Source organism: Diadema setosum, chromosome 17 (genome assembly GCF_964275005.1).
Source record: "Diadema setosum chromosome 17, eeDiaSeto1, whole genome shotgun sequence".
Taxonomy (NCBI): domain Eukaryota; kingdom Metazoa; phylum Echinodermata; class Echinoidea; order Diadematoida; family Diadematidae; genus Diadema; species Diadema setosum.
The window spans coordinates 9,173,066-9,187,625 of NC_092701.1; the positions used below are offsets into that span (position 1 = coordinate 9,173,066).

Below are 14,560 nucleotides of genomic sequence, written 5' to 3' on the forward strand. Positions count from 1 at the left end.
CAATCTGTACAAGTTCAGAGACAAATTCATTAATTCACAACTGTTCAGGTCTTGCAATTACTTGGGAAGGTATCCAGATGAACAAGATCATCAAACACACTGGCATAAAACATATCAGTGACAGGGAAAGGGGTTTGTCAGGTGAGAGCTACGTAGGAGAGCATTAAGCCACTACCTCTGGGTCTTTGGTAGAATCTTTACAATGTCTATGGAAATTAGAAAATATTGTAGCTAATGTGTTTAATATGATAGAATTACATCATGTATGAAACCTGTTCTTATCCTACTCATATATTTGAAATATATTAGCCCTTGTAACTCTTTCAAAGGAAGAAAACAATCATAATCTACAACAAAACAAATCACGCAGAGAGAACAAAATTTTCAACAGCGAGGAACTCATTACATTTATTCCATTCCAGTGATAGGTAAGGTTACTAAAATGAATTAAAAAAAAAAGAAGATATTTAAGAGATCTATCAAAACCTCATATTGCACCAATGCACTGCACACACATTTACTTAAACACAGAACATACAAAAAAACATACACACAAATATTTAAACATGAGATAACAATGACAAAGGATTCTAATGCAAAGTTAAATCTGATTGGCTCACAGTTTCTCCTCCCTGGCAACCTGGAGGCGGAGTATGAGCGTCTCCTTGTCGAGCTCCTCCAGGTCTTCCTCCGTGCCAGCATCACTGGTACTCTCCACATCCCCCTCGCCATCCTCCACCCCCTTGCCAGAATCCTCAAACACCATGTTGCTGTAAAAAGCCATAGACACATGAGGTAATCATTTTGAGCACATCATATCCATAGACTACTATTAAAGGGAAGATAAACCCCAAGAACAATGTGGATTGAGTGCAAGCAGCAACATTAGTAGAACACATCAGTGAAAGTTTGAAGAAAATCGGACAATCGATGCAAAAGTTATGAATTTTTAAAGTTTTGGTGTTGGAACCGCTGGATGAGGAGACTACTAGAGGTTATGACGTATGAGTGGACTACAATATCAAGAAAATATAAAGAAAATACTACAAAAATCCATTTTTCATGAAAATTACAAATTCCATCAACTTGATATTGACATATGTTAAGGGTAGCAATTATTCCCCCTGCTTTCTGAAAGCGGTTGGTCCACTGCTCTTTCATAATTCTAGAAAAGTGAATTTTTGTTGAATATCCTTTATATTTTCTTTGTATTGTTGTCCACTCATACGTCATATCCTCTAGTAGTCTCCTCATCCAGTGGTTCCAACACCAAAACTTTAAAAATTCATAACTTTTGCATCGATTGTCTGATTTTTCTCAAACTTTCACTGATGTGTTATACTAATGTTGCTGCTTTCACTCAATCCACATTGCTCTTTGGGTTTACCTTCCCTTTAAGGCGTGGCATCATCATAGCTATTCAATGCCATGGAAACTGGTTCTACACAACCTCATGTAGTCTGAGGATCTGTGAACACAGTGGTTGCTAACCACAATAGTACACTCCAACCCACTGCCTGAAGCCTTGTGCAAAGATATGTTGTTTGAAACCAACATTAAGCTACAACAAAAGACTGACATCACCATTTCGGTTCTCTATAGTGGTGATGATACCAACTGATACCAAATGATTTGGAATAAAACACCCTTATAAAGCATGGACGATAGCCTTTTGTGCATGGCACTGCTGATTATCAAAATAAATGGCAATTTTCTAAGTGTATCAATTTTTTGTATTCACCATGAAGAAAGATTTGATTGAGTGAGCCAAATTCACTATAAACATATCGCTTTGACGGTAATAGCAAAAGCAGCATTTGAAAGCCTTTGCATTATCTTTAACACTCTTCTCACAGGACTCACAGTTATTACGAAAATTTAGGCAAATATTTTTGTATAAACTAATATACATTATCAATAGAGTTACTGGACATTTCCTACTCTCTAAAACTTTGGCATCATCATTTAGATTCGCCATTTTAGTGACATTCTGCTTAAGTACATTTACCTTTCATGTGGCAAAGAGAAATACATGTAAATCTTGTCGAATAGAGCAAACTCAGAGGGACATTTTTGTCCATACATTTACTCATGATATAAAGTTCACTCATGAATTTTCGTGGGCCATGCACTGAGAATGGAAACGTCCCATCCATTTTCAATTTGAATTTTGAATTTGAATGACTTTGAAATTTAGATTTTCGGCATGAAATAAATAAGAACATGCTTTTATATGCATTGTACCAATTTCTTTCTTCACTCTGTTTGAAATGATCTTTTAAACTCTGAGTGACCTATCATAAAGTATGATGCTTAAATCAAATTAGGGATGAATAGTTGCTTTCTGCCTAAGAGGAGAAGTGCTCAGGCAAAGAATGCAGACAGCGTAGATGTCGAGTTGCGAACATCCCTTTCGACCCCCAACCAAACATCTCAGAAATGTCTTTGATGCCCATGACCGGCCCACAGATCAAGGGGCGTGCTGTTATCACAGGTATGGGACAGACACAGAGAACGAACGCGGGAGAGAAAGGAGAGAAAGAAAGCAAGCAAGGAGAGCAAATGGGAAGGGTAATGGGCTGGAGAGGACTACTGACAGACAGACAGACAGACAGACAGACAGACAGACAAACAGATAGACAGACAGACAGACAGGCAGAAGGAGGACAAGGAGTATGAAAGAATGTCGAAAAAGAGTTCAGAGAGAAGAGGGAATTGATAATTATATGCAGAAAGAAAGATGGACAGTCAAACAGAGTACTGAAAAGGAAGCATGAAGAAAAGGTATGAAAAATATGCAATATTGGATATAGACAAATGGGCAAAAAGAGAGAAATTATGTACTAAAAGGGAAAGAAATGTACAGAATGGAGAAGGACAGAGATAGCTAGAGTCGGAAGAACAGAGAGATAGAGATAGTAAGTAGGAGAGTAAGAGAAAAATATCAGAGAGAAGGGGTAGAGACAGAAAGACAATGAACAAAGCATTTAAAGGAGAGTGAGGGGAAAAAAAGGAGAGACAGGGGAAGGATGGGTACATACAGACAGACATACAGACACAGGAAAAGACAAACACAGAGGCACTGTGTAAGATAAAGAGGCAAGGAAGACTTAGAGAGAGATGGTGAAAAGACAGATTTGTAATGAGAGACAAATAGACAGACATAGAGTGAGAAAGAGCATGGAGTAGAGTTGATATAAGAGGGAAGCCGAGGAGATCAGCACAGACAGATAAACAAACAAACAGACAAACTGACAGGCAGATAGACATACAGACTAACAGACAGAGACAGAAAGACAGAAAGTAAAATTCACAAGACAAAATATGTACAAGTGTAGATATTAAAGACATAGACAGACACACAGATAGAAAAATGCTCAGACAGACTGACTGACACACAGACAGACAGACAGATAAACAGATACACAAACAGACAGACAGACAGACAGCAGACAAAGTATCCAATAAAGAGAGCAAAGTAGAGACATACGAGATGAGACAGACATGAGGCACAGGAATCCCTGTCTCAAACCCATTGATGAGATGAAGACAAGAACACATGTTGGGCTCCTCACTCCCTGATGTGAATGATTCCGCAGTGTCTGGCAATAAAGGGTAGTTCGCATTTCTCTTCAACTACTGTAAGTACTGTTTCACTTTTCTGCCAATCTCAGTGCCATGGGTCCTTTTTGTTTGTGATTCCCTTTTGGTCTCTTTCTGCCCATTCTAATCTTGATGGAAAGGTATGAAGATTTGCCAGCTACAGTGTAATTCTAGCTAACTTCAGTGGGTTACTCCTTCACAGCGGCAACATTTCAGACAAGGACAGTACACGCAAATTTTGACAAGCAGGCACAGTCATTATATGCTGAGAACTGAAAGAGATTACAAACCTATACAATATCTACAATCCCTCCATAATCATTTGGTACAGAATCAAGAGAATCAACAGCATCAAAGATCTGATCTGATGTGTGTTTTGTCTTGTCAATGTATAATTGAATGTATATTTCTTGGGGATTGACCTTGAAAGGCTGGTTTAAGCCTATGTTGATTCCTCCACTTCTCTTGATATAACGCCTATGTTTTGTATGTTTTTTTATTTTGCCTTTATGATGTCCTTTGTATGCTGTCATGTACAATGTAATTGCCTCTTTTATCAGATTTGTGGAAATAAATTGAATTGAATTGAATTGAATTGAATTGAATTGATTGACAGGCTTTACATGGATGGGTGGTCAAAAGATTGCCACGCATTGCCCATTTTGCACGATAGGCCGATTTGAAATTTGATTTTAATATGAACATTAATCTTTCTGTTTACCATCAATAATACAAGGAAAGATATGCTCTATTTACTTTTAATGGTTCGCTTTAAAAAGGGGCTTGAATAGTCCCTTTCCTAAAAAGTAATATATCTTCATGTTGGATTTTCAATTATTTATTTTGGTGGGTTAAGAAGATCAGATTTGGACAAACTGCATTTTATTCTAATGCTAAGAATCCTTCTTTCTATCATCGGTATGTACTACAAAATCTCATGTAGACAGAATTCTTGGTGGTATTGAGATGGAAGATCACCCTTTATGTTAACCTATTCCTTACAGGAACCTGGTGGCCTGTGTAATAAGTTTATGTGGATTTCAGAAGTCAATATGGAATGGGTTAAATGCCAGGTTTGATGTGAGATGATGGTGAAACTCACTCTTTCTCACTGATGCTCTGCTCGCTGTTTTCTCTGACGAGGGAGAGGGACGGCTCCTTCAAGTCTCCCACAGACCCCACGTCGTCCACGGAGCCGTGGGACGTTATGCTGATGGAACTCCGGATGGAGGTTGGGGAGAGGTCAGGCGACTCGACTGCAGATCCGAAATGGATGGTGAGACAGTACACGTGTAAATAGCACAGATGAAAAAGTGTTAGACAGATATGCTCACTCCTGACTCTGATAAGCACCATGGACTAACACTTAACACTGTGTCTTACTTTTATAATTCTCCCATACACATAAAACATCACTTTCAAAATTCAGATCTATAATGAAGATGACACTTGAGGAAGAGAGGTTTGTGTGAACACTAAGTGTATGTTACTACAGACCTCTTTTCCTCATTTATACATCACCATGCAAACTTCCAAATAACATATACGATGACAATTTAAGACCTGAATATAAGAAACACCCAAGTCCAATTTTTGGCCAAATTCAGTTTGACATGGGAAATTGTAGCTTATGCATGGACTCATCTTGTGTATAAATGATAAATCCTAAAACCGTAAATTACCCCCGGAAGTGCCTGAAATGAATGAGTTAAATCTTATATTAATGTAAGAATGAAGGACTTGGGTCATTCTTACATTCATATAATAGCGCCCTCTCTCATCCTTCTCTCATCTCTATAGCAGAATATCATGTATATGAATCAAAGAACGACCCAAGTCCATATGAATCAAAGAACGACCCAAGTCCACCACACAAAATGGCCTCTCCACAATTAATGTAAATGTTAACTGTCATAATAATATATGTTCTAATTTGTATTTACAATGTTGCCTTCCCATCACAGTTAAATAGAATATTATTGGACAAATCAAAAAGATATGAAGTTTTTTTTTAGTTTACTCGAAATGGTCTTCCATGGACTTGAGTCGTTCTTATTTTCATATACTCAATTGTTGTCTTGCCATATGGTAGAAGGTATGATCGACACAAACACCAAAATGTAGACTAACCACAAACACCACCGTTGAATGTGCTGGTCGGTGTTCCGGGGCTGGGCAGCAGGAACGCTGCCGCAATGTCTCTCCTTGCCCCGCTCTCAATGCTGGTGTCGCTCTCCGCCCCCGGTGTAATGGCTCCAGGTGTTGTCAGGCCCGGCACTATACCATCCGGTGTAATAGCCCCTGGTGTAATGGCACCCGGTGTTATGGTGCCTGGTGTAATAGTACCTGGCGCTATGGTGCCGGGTGTAATGGTTCCATATGTAATGGTGCCTGGCGCAGCTGGCCTCCTCTCTAAACTGTAGCGTGGTATTGTGGGATCGGCTGCTAGACCCTTTGTAGGAGATGCAGCCTGGATCAAGAAAAAATATACACAACCCATCAATATCTACTCGTCATACACATTTTGTAATTTACGCTGTAACTGAAAAATTCTCTACTTATTTTACATGAACACTCCAAATATTATCCTTGATATACACAGCAATGATAATTTTTTCCCTTGAATTATTCAAAGAACATTGCACTTCTGAAAGCAAACACGTGGTGAATTCTTTCAAGGTAATATGAAAAATGATCTAAACCGTCAACCTCCTGGGGTACTAACTGAAAGACATACTGTAGGTCCTAATGATAGTTGATGTTAATTTTAGAGATAGGATACAATGCAGTGCTGTGTCTCCATTTGAGGACCATTGTATCAAAACTAGAAGTAGAAGAAGTAGTTTCTTTTTAAAATAATGCCATATATCCGAAGGTCTCCGATACATTGTTGTGGGTTACCCACCGCAAAGTACCGGTCTTGGGTAGAGATGCAATGAAACTCACATTACACACCCTTTTGATACCCATCGATGCTAAATATAAAGCCAGTGTGTAGTTCCACTTTGTGCCCGAGCAGAAAAAGTACATAAATTTGCGATAACAGGCATGTTTGTTTATAACAGAAATTCATATACATCTCTAATGTAATGATTATTCATGGTTGTAATCTGTATACAGGGTGCTTGCCAGCACATTCACATGACAGTTACAATTTGTTCATGAAAGTCTAGTATTTGACAATAATAACAGAAAATGCCCTGTCACTGTTCAGGCATGCTAACCTGGAAACATTAAACTGCACATTACTTGAATATGAGACCATTCTGAAGAAAATATTTTTCACACAACAATAGATATATAATGTACTCTTAAATGAATCCCACAAGGATTGGAACAATCATCCCCCAGCATTCCCACTGATCAGTTACTAGCCATCCCCTTTAACAGGTTAAGCATTACGTTGCTTTTAAACAAGTGAAATGCCTAAAAACCAGCTGAGAAAAAAAAAGTGAGGCTTCTTAGAAAATATGCACAAGAGCTGTAAAATTATTACAAACTGACTTGTAATACTGAGGGAATCCCATCACTGCGACCCTCCACTGGGAATCCGCGACAGATATTTCCAGCATGACGTCATGTCAAATTATAAATCCCCCCCCCCTTCCTCTCACCAAGGAGTATTAATAGCCTGGTGACGAGGAAATGACACTAATATCCTCGACCCACCACAGAAACAAATGAGCCGTAAGTTGTACCTGCCCCTGACACAACAAGAGAATGAGACAGATACCTAGTGCCCCCACACAATCTAAATGTCCCCTCCATTTTTACATCTAGCATCACAAGAAAATGGCATTACAGGTATTATACAGAATAGAACAATCTTATATCACAATCAATGTATGCAGGTATAAGTTTCTATCTCTATACAGTATTTGAGATGGGTTACATGGAAGTTTGGGACCTATTTCATATCAGCATCAACACAAATTGATTATGCTCAAACAAAGGCCATACCTATAGGTATAAGCTTTGAGTCATACCTATTCTTTTTTTTTTTTTTTTTTTTTTGGACACTGGCCAGAGTGTTGTTGATTTCTCTTTTGTATTAATTTTTGAGGCTTAATATAAACTTCAAAAACTTCGGAGGAAATGTGATGTATGCCTAGCACCCAGAAAGTGGAGTAGGATCAAAGAAGACTAGTCTTTTCTCAAGACTGAGGGTATGATAATTAAGCATGCATCACTATAAAATTACTAGTCGTATGTGAACGATTTTGGAGACATCTGAAATAAGTATTGGGGCAAATCAACCAAGCTAAATGAAGACCAAATCTTTAGATTCCAGCAGCCAGAATCCCGGAGACCAGTCTAGTGTGAATAAGAATAAGTTGGACATGTGACAGTTTCTGGGAAAAGTTCATCTTTAGGTTTAAATCTGGTGTCCAAATTGTGCGTCAAATTTAAATTCAAACTTCCTGTCCATTTGCCAAATTGGCAAACTCCGATGCTATTTCAATTTTACCCAATCCGTTTCTGTGCAGAGGGTGGATTGTTGATATTAACCTGTTGAGGACGGACTGATTTTGCTACAACACCCATTTCCCATAGACACCTGCCCGAGTATACTCGGGACTCATACTCAACTGGTTAAGCAGTCATCAACACCACCCTCCTTCTTGCTATACATACACAGTTTCTGACTTCTCTACCAAACACGTTATCCTTTAACAAGTGTCAATATCTATTATGTGTAAGAGATCACTGCTTTGCAAAAATATGTGGAACTTCCACATTCCTTAACTTTCTTTACATGCCTTTTCAGGTTCTAAAGAAACTTGTATCATTCTGCTTTATTTACATTTTAAACTATCTATCAAATCAATTTGGAGATGGCTTTTAAAAGTTTAAATTTCAAATGATGGTCAAGATGCTGGCATTAACATTTATTCAATGGAACATTCATCTGTCTTTTTCATAGTTAAAATGTGCATGAAAGCAACACAAAATCTTTAATACATTTCATTTCCTTTCACTTTCATCTATTTCAAAACAATGATGAAAGGTACTTGCTCAGCCAGCGGGTGTAATTATGCAAGTCTGTATTATATACAATACAACATTTGCTTTGAGAACTTACAGTTCATCCATATATAGTATAATAGGTCATCAAAAGACAACTTAATGTCTGTCTATCTTTCTCACATGACAGATCCATTCCAGAGATTATGATGCTGACATAAATTCCCTGTAATTACATGTAGTCCTCAAATGATAATGTGGACTTATAGGGTAATATTAAACCAATCAATTTCCCTTCACTCCTCCAAATAGTGATGAGCTGTTAAAAAAATTCACGTTTCCTCTCATCTTATAAATAAATATACAGCAAATTGGTGTAATCAGCGACAGAACAGAAACCGGAGACAACTTGATTTTGTATTGCCAATGGCTCACAAATCCCATCCCCACAAACTTCCTGTGATCATGTGCAAAGCCCCTTGATGCAGATATTATACCACAAAAGTGAAACTAACTTGAGGCCTGAGGCATCTAAAGACTAAATCAACAGAGGGATTTACAAAGCATTTAGCACCTTCTCAAGTATCTTTTTAAACATCATTAATAATGGTATTCTATAGTAACCATGGAGAGGGCCCCTGCTCTATAATGCAATAATGATGTCATAGTTGAGTGGTTCTCCATTTGTACTGTCTACACAAAATGTCTAAACATAAAACTTTTTTCTCCCAAAATTCACATAAAGGACTTTTACCCTTTATTAAAAAGTGTATGGAAAACTTAGTTTATCGATGGACCTTGAAGAGAGGTTAGAATAGAAATGCAACAAAACAAAGACCATTTACTACAGAAATCTGCAAACAGGTGATATCTATTGTATAGTGCAAGTGAACAGCTGCTCAGCTATGATGTCATAGTCACATGACCAAAGATGCCATTTTCAGTCTGCCACACGATGCATTTTTTTTTTTAATGACATGCAGACATTACAAATATTATCACTTCTACTCATTCATTAGTTTCACTCAAATATTTGATGAACTGCAGGTTTGATTTCACTTTTGATTATAAATTAAGTCATATACTATCATTTCCCTTTAAAATCTAATTTCATGTACACAGAATTGGCTCCTATGGGGCTAGTCTTTTTCAATGCACTACTGTCTCAAGGTCTCTCTCCCCTCTAGCATCGTAAGGATTTGCAGAGAGCGACCTTCAACTCGTAGAAACTTCACATCTAAGGTAGTCAGTACACTCTTGTCACACCTGAGGCCCTCTTCATTTAACACTCTGCAATAATTGCAACTTACCATCATTAACATCACCATAGCAACAACTGACATGCTCTCAGCTGACTGGGTGCTGCTGAACTGTCACCCATGGCAAAGGTTTTTGTTTGGGGGCTGGAATTATTGGGACATACAATCTTATGTATTCATTCCTTCAATATGTCTTACCAATCTCTAAAAATGATCAGGCAGTTTTAGAGTCAATAATATAAATATTTTTTCATACCTTTGCTTTGATGAGTACAAGGATATAAATGTATCTCTTGCAGCGAAAATAGGCTGTTGCGACAACAATGGTGTGTCTTTAATCAGACATACAAAACTAAATTTTCCCTGCATTTGTTCCCTATCCTTTCCAAGAGATTTCTTGCAATGTCAGTCTCTATTACTCACTGTAAAGCCAAAAAAAAAAAGAAAAAAAAAGAGAGTAAACTTTACACAACTGGCATAGGTTTAAAGACAAATTGATCTTGTAAAAATAGGGATTTATAGGTGGATGATAGAGGGAAAATATGAACAAGGTAGAAACACAGTTTCACACACCACATCAAACACACACACACACACACACACACACACCCCATCCCCTCCCCCACACACAAACACACAAACATAAAAACATACAGGAGCTGCTGCCACAGGCGATGCAAAGAATTGAGAGGGGCTGCCACTGGCATTTTAATAAGGGAAGATATCAAAAACAATACCACCAATAATACTCACCACAAATGGTTTGTGAGAGAATGACTTGGGAAGAATCCTCTCCTTTTTAGTGCTGATAAACTGGTCTCTTACTTCCTGTGGTCAGGGATAGAATAGAATGCAAACAGAAGGGGAAAAAAGAGATGAGTATGTGCCATATCAACATTCATGAATGCTGATAAAGAAATCATATCATCAGCAGCTCAATAATCATGATTCTACTCAAGAAAAAAAAAAACAGTAGCAAACAGACGACAAATGAATATTCAAAGTGTATAACACGTACATTTCAAAATAAAAAAATTTCATATGCAATCTTAAGCACATGAAGATGCTCTAAAACAATTCTCTCAGATTATCACCTTATTTTGCTTTCTTATATATGTAGCTTACGAGGTAAAAGGAGGGGGTTACGGTTACATAGAGGAGGGGGGGGGGGGGTGGGGTTAAAATGAATACTCGCACAGTCTTAAAGCATCCACAGAATGTCTCCCAGTCTTTTGGACCAGTCATGACAGAAACGACACATTACTGTTGTCCCACGCAAATGAAGGCTAACCAGTCTTAATGTCTTTTGCCCTCGATGCCTTCGTCAGACTGATGGGGGATCGTGTTGTCCATAAAGGGCAGTTTTTACTAGACTAAGGTGGGCCAAAATGTCTGTGGATGTACTTGATCATTATTTCTCCAGTCTTCCCAAATCAACATGAGTGCACCACGGGAGTATTTCTAGGTTGGTTTGTAAGGGGAAAGTCTGCTTTAAGGGGACTTTACCGGGAGGAGACGACTGTATAAGCTGTTATTAAGCTGGGTTTAATTTTCGCGAATTTTGCAAATCATTGTTGGACCGCGAATTTAACAACACGCCAAAATGTCACCCATGCACTGGTGTAATAGTGCACTTATGACAGCTTCGTGTCAGTTTGCAAAAAACAACATCTTGAGAAAATGTCCAAGACCTCCTCATTCACAAAAATATCTGTACGCAAAAATAACAGCTTACACAGTATGTATTGCAAAGGTTGGACCAACTCCGAATATATTCGGAAATCTCAGTAACACTTTGCAACATGCTCACACAACAGGCACTTGCAAGTGGCCTAAATTCAGTAAAGACTATTGAGTGATTGCAGACTTCTTTCAGTCAACCTCCAAGTCCAAATGTAGGATTCGTATCGCAATTCGCTTCTGTGCACATGTTCGCCGATGAGTTGTGCTTTTCAAATGTATACCCTACCAGAGGAAAGAACCATCATTTCTGCTGAGTGGTTCTTTTCAGCTCAGCCCATCCCACCTTTGCCATCCTGCCTGTGAAGAAACAGGCTTTTATTATCTACATCCACAGCCTGAAAAACATTCATGGCTAATCCCTTTGACGAAGAATTCACCTTACAGAAATGAAGCGGGTGAATCACACCACTGCAGAATACTGGCTTGATAAATGCTCGTAAAGAATCACACTTATGTAAGAGTAAATCATTGCCTACTGGCCAAGGGCAAGTTAGAATTCCGCTTGCAGGAAGTATGACGGAAAATACAGTATGTCATCAACAGGTAGCTTATGACAATAGCTTATTGCAGGTCAATAACTGAAACACAGTAGCAATAACTAATGGCTCTTATGAATAAACTAAGACAAACAAAAAATAGATATGGGTTGATGGCATAATGTACATGATAAAATTGTGTCCTTTTCTAACTATTTGACACATTATCATTTTACATTACACAATGCATGGCTAAACATACAAAACGTTGGTCTAAAACTACATTCCTATTTATCTCATACATACAATGTACATACCCGTGGCCACAAGAGTCATAAAAAATAGTCATCAAATTAGATTTTTTTACTTTAGTAATCTTTAAGTTCTCATGACTCTAACAGGGCATTCAGACGCAGAAAATTTATACTAGAACGGTATAGCTATACCAAAACGGTATAGCTATACAATGAATTTATACGTCTGAACGCTGACTAACGAAACGACGTATAACGAAACGACGTAAAGCGAAACGACGGTCAGAGCATCGTTTCGAACTAGAACTCGATAACGAATCAGCATTCCATCGTGTGCATTGTGCGTCTGAACGTATGGTGACCATAGAACGGTATAACTGGGCGGGGTTTAATGGGAGCGAGCACGAAAGGTGACCTTGTACCTGTCACTCATGACCATAACAACATGCGCAGTGAGAAACTGCACATCTATACGAAGTTTTTCCAGAATGGTTGAAATTAGCGCCTGAACGGTCTATCGGCTATACGATGATTCTTTATACGTCGTTTCTTTATCGAGTTTTGGTATAAACTGGCTTGTGTCTGAATAGGGGGTAAAGCTTTCATATGATATGCACTAATTCCTTTCAATTTCCAACAAAGCTGGCCACCAGACTAGAAAGCTAGATTTAGAAAGAAAATTAGCTCTAAAGCTTGATTGCATGCAAGGGTACAGCGGGTTACTTTTTAATTCTCAACAGTAACATGCCTCCAAAAAGAAAAGAAATTTCAAAACTTTCTTTTCCGTTAAAACTAGGGAAGAGCTAGAAAACTCATTGCACTTTTATTTTTCAAACTAACATGCATCATTTCAAATTCTGCAAATAAATTTGGATAATTATTCAATTTTGTAGGCTTTAAAGCATGTAACCTCATCAGGGGTACATTGTACATGTCGATATGTCATATTTCATAATGCCTTTGGATTATTGCCATGATTTTACTGTCATTTCTGTGTTGTTTTTTTTCAAACCGGTATTATTTTTCCATACCGGTATTCCAAGAGACAAAACTTCCTCCTCATGTAGAAAGATAATAAAGACCGCCAGATTGCTGTGTTTACATTTTTAGCTTTTCACAATTTATTGGACACTTTCTAAACAAACAGGAGGGGCTCACCCCTCGATCAGGGGGAAATCATCATCCCCTCATTACCGGAGACCAGGCATCCTGCCTGCAACCTGGTTTCCGTGGCAATCACAACAGCAGATGGCAGACTGCTATCCGGGCAATATGCTTTTTTTTTTGACACCAAAGCCATAATCAAGTTTTATGAGGGCGGTGATATCTTCCTCACTATACCAGTACAAGCAGGAAATACGGGTCCTATCAAGGTAAATAACTTCTGGCCAGCCCACTGCCCCCTCAGAAGATTTATGAAATGACGAGACTGAAAATCTTCTGTTTCACTAAAGTTGAAATCCATATTTTTTCTTTTTAAGATATTTGAAATGTTGACTTTAATTAGTACAGCAGAGAGCAAACACACAGAGCAGTCAAAGTGTCGTTAAAATGAAGACTGGAAATAAGAACTGGAAATAAGACTGGAAATAAGATTTCATGGAATTGTGAAGTATCATATTTCCTTCAAGACAATGATTTTTGTCACAGTTACATGTACATAATATGCAAATAAGATGAGGTAAAGATTATGCCATGACGTTGCATATTCTCCATCTCCCTTGCATTCAAATCTTTCACGAAACCTCCCCTTTTTATGAGACTTTCAGAAGAAAAATCCTTCTCATCAAATTGTCTTGAACTCTAATAATTTTCCAATGACATCCATCTGAAGGGGAGTGGTTGTACAATGTAGTTGCTAAATTATTGACAAAAAGAATGAGCTTATGATATCAAATACAGTGCAAATTAATAGCAAATTTCTGAAGCTATCACTTCATTGCCTTTTATTTTACAGTTCCATGAAATTGTGACCAAAATTACCATTTCAAAAAGTAAAACATACCAGTACTTCCAAAATTTCCTTAACTTGTATTTGCCCAACTGTAATGAAGATTGAACTTTTAATGATTTTTCAATATCAATTCAAAGCCAACTCAAATGTAGAATGGAATTTCACTTTAACTGTGTAAATGCTTCAATGCTCATGACTGTATCCTGCCTTACTCTACAAATGAGGTTTGTTCAATTCTCTTAATAGGGGGAAAATAACAAACAGCACTTGGCTGCATTTAGAGCTGGGCAAACCTACTTAGGTTTA

At 37.9% G+C, this 14,560-nt stretch overlaps 1 protein-coding gene across 1 annotated transcript in view; it reads right to left on the reverse strand.

Annotated features, from left to right (window-relative positions):
* The window catches only part of LOC140241151 (uncharacterized), a 122,355-nt gene that overhangs the window by 25,855 nt on the left and 81,940 nt on the right, over nucleotides 1-14,560 (reverse strand). Inside the window, exons 4-7 of the mRNA XM_072320911.1 lie at nucleotides 10,581-10,655; nucleotides 5,734-6,073; nucleotides 4,706-4,859; nucleotides 621-770 (exon numbers count right to left, since the gene is read on the reverse strand). Coding sequence (XP_072177012.1) covers nucleotides 621-770; nucleotides 4,706-4,859; nucleotides 5,734-6,073; nucleotides 10,581-10,655 — 719 coding nt within the window. The remainder of the gene's footprint in view (nucleotides 1-620; nucleotides 771-4,705; nucleotides 4,860-5,733; nucleotides 6,074-10,580; nucleotides 10,656-14,560) is intronic.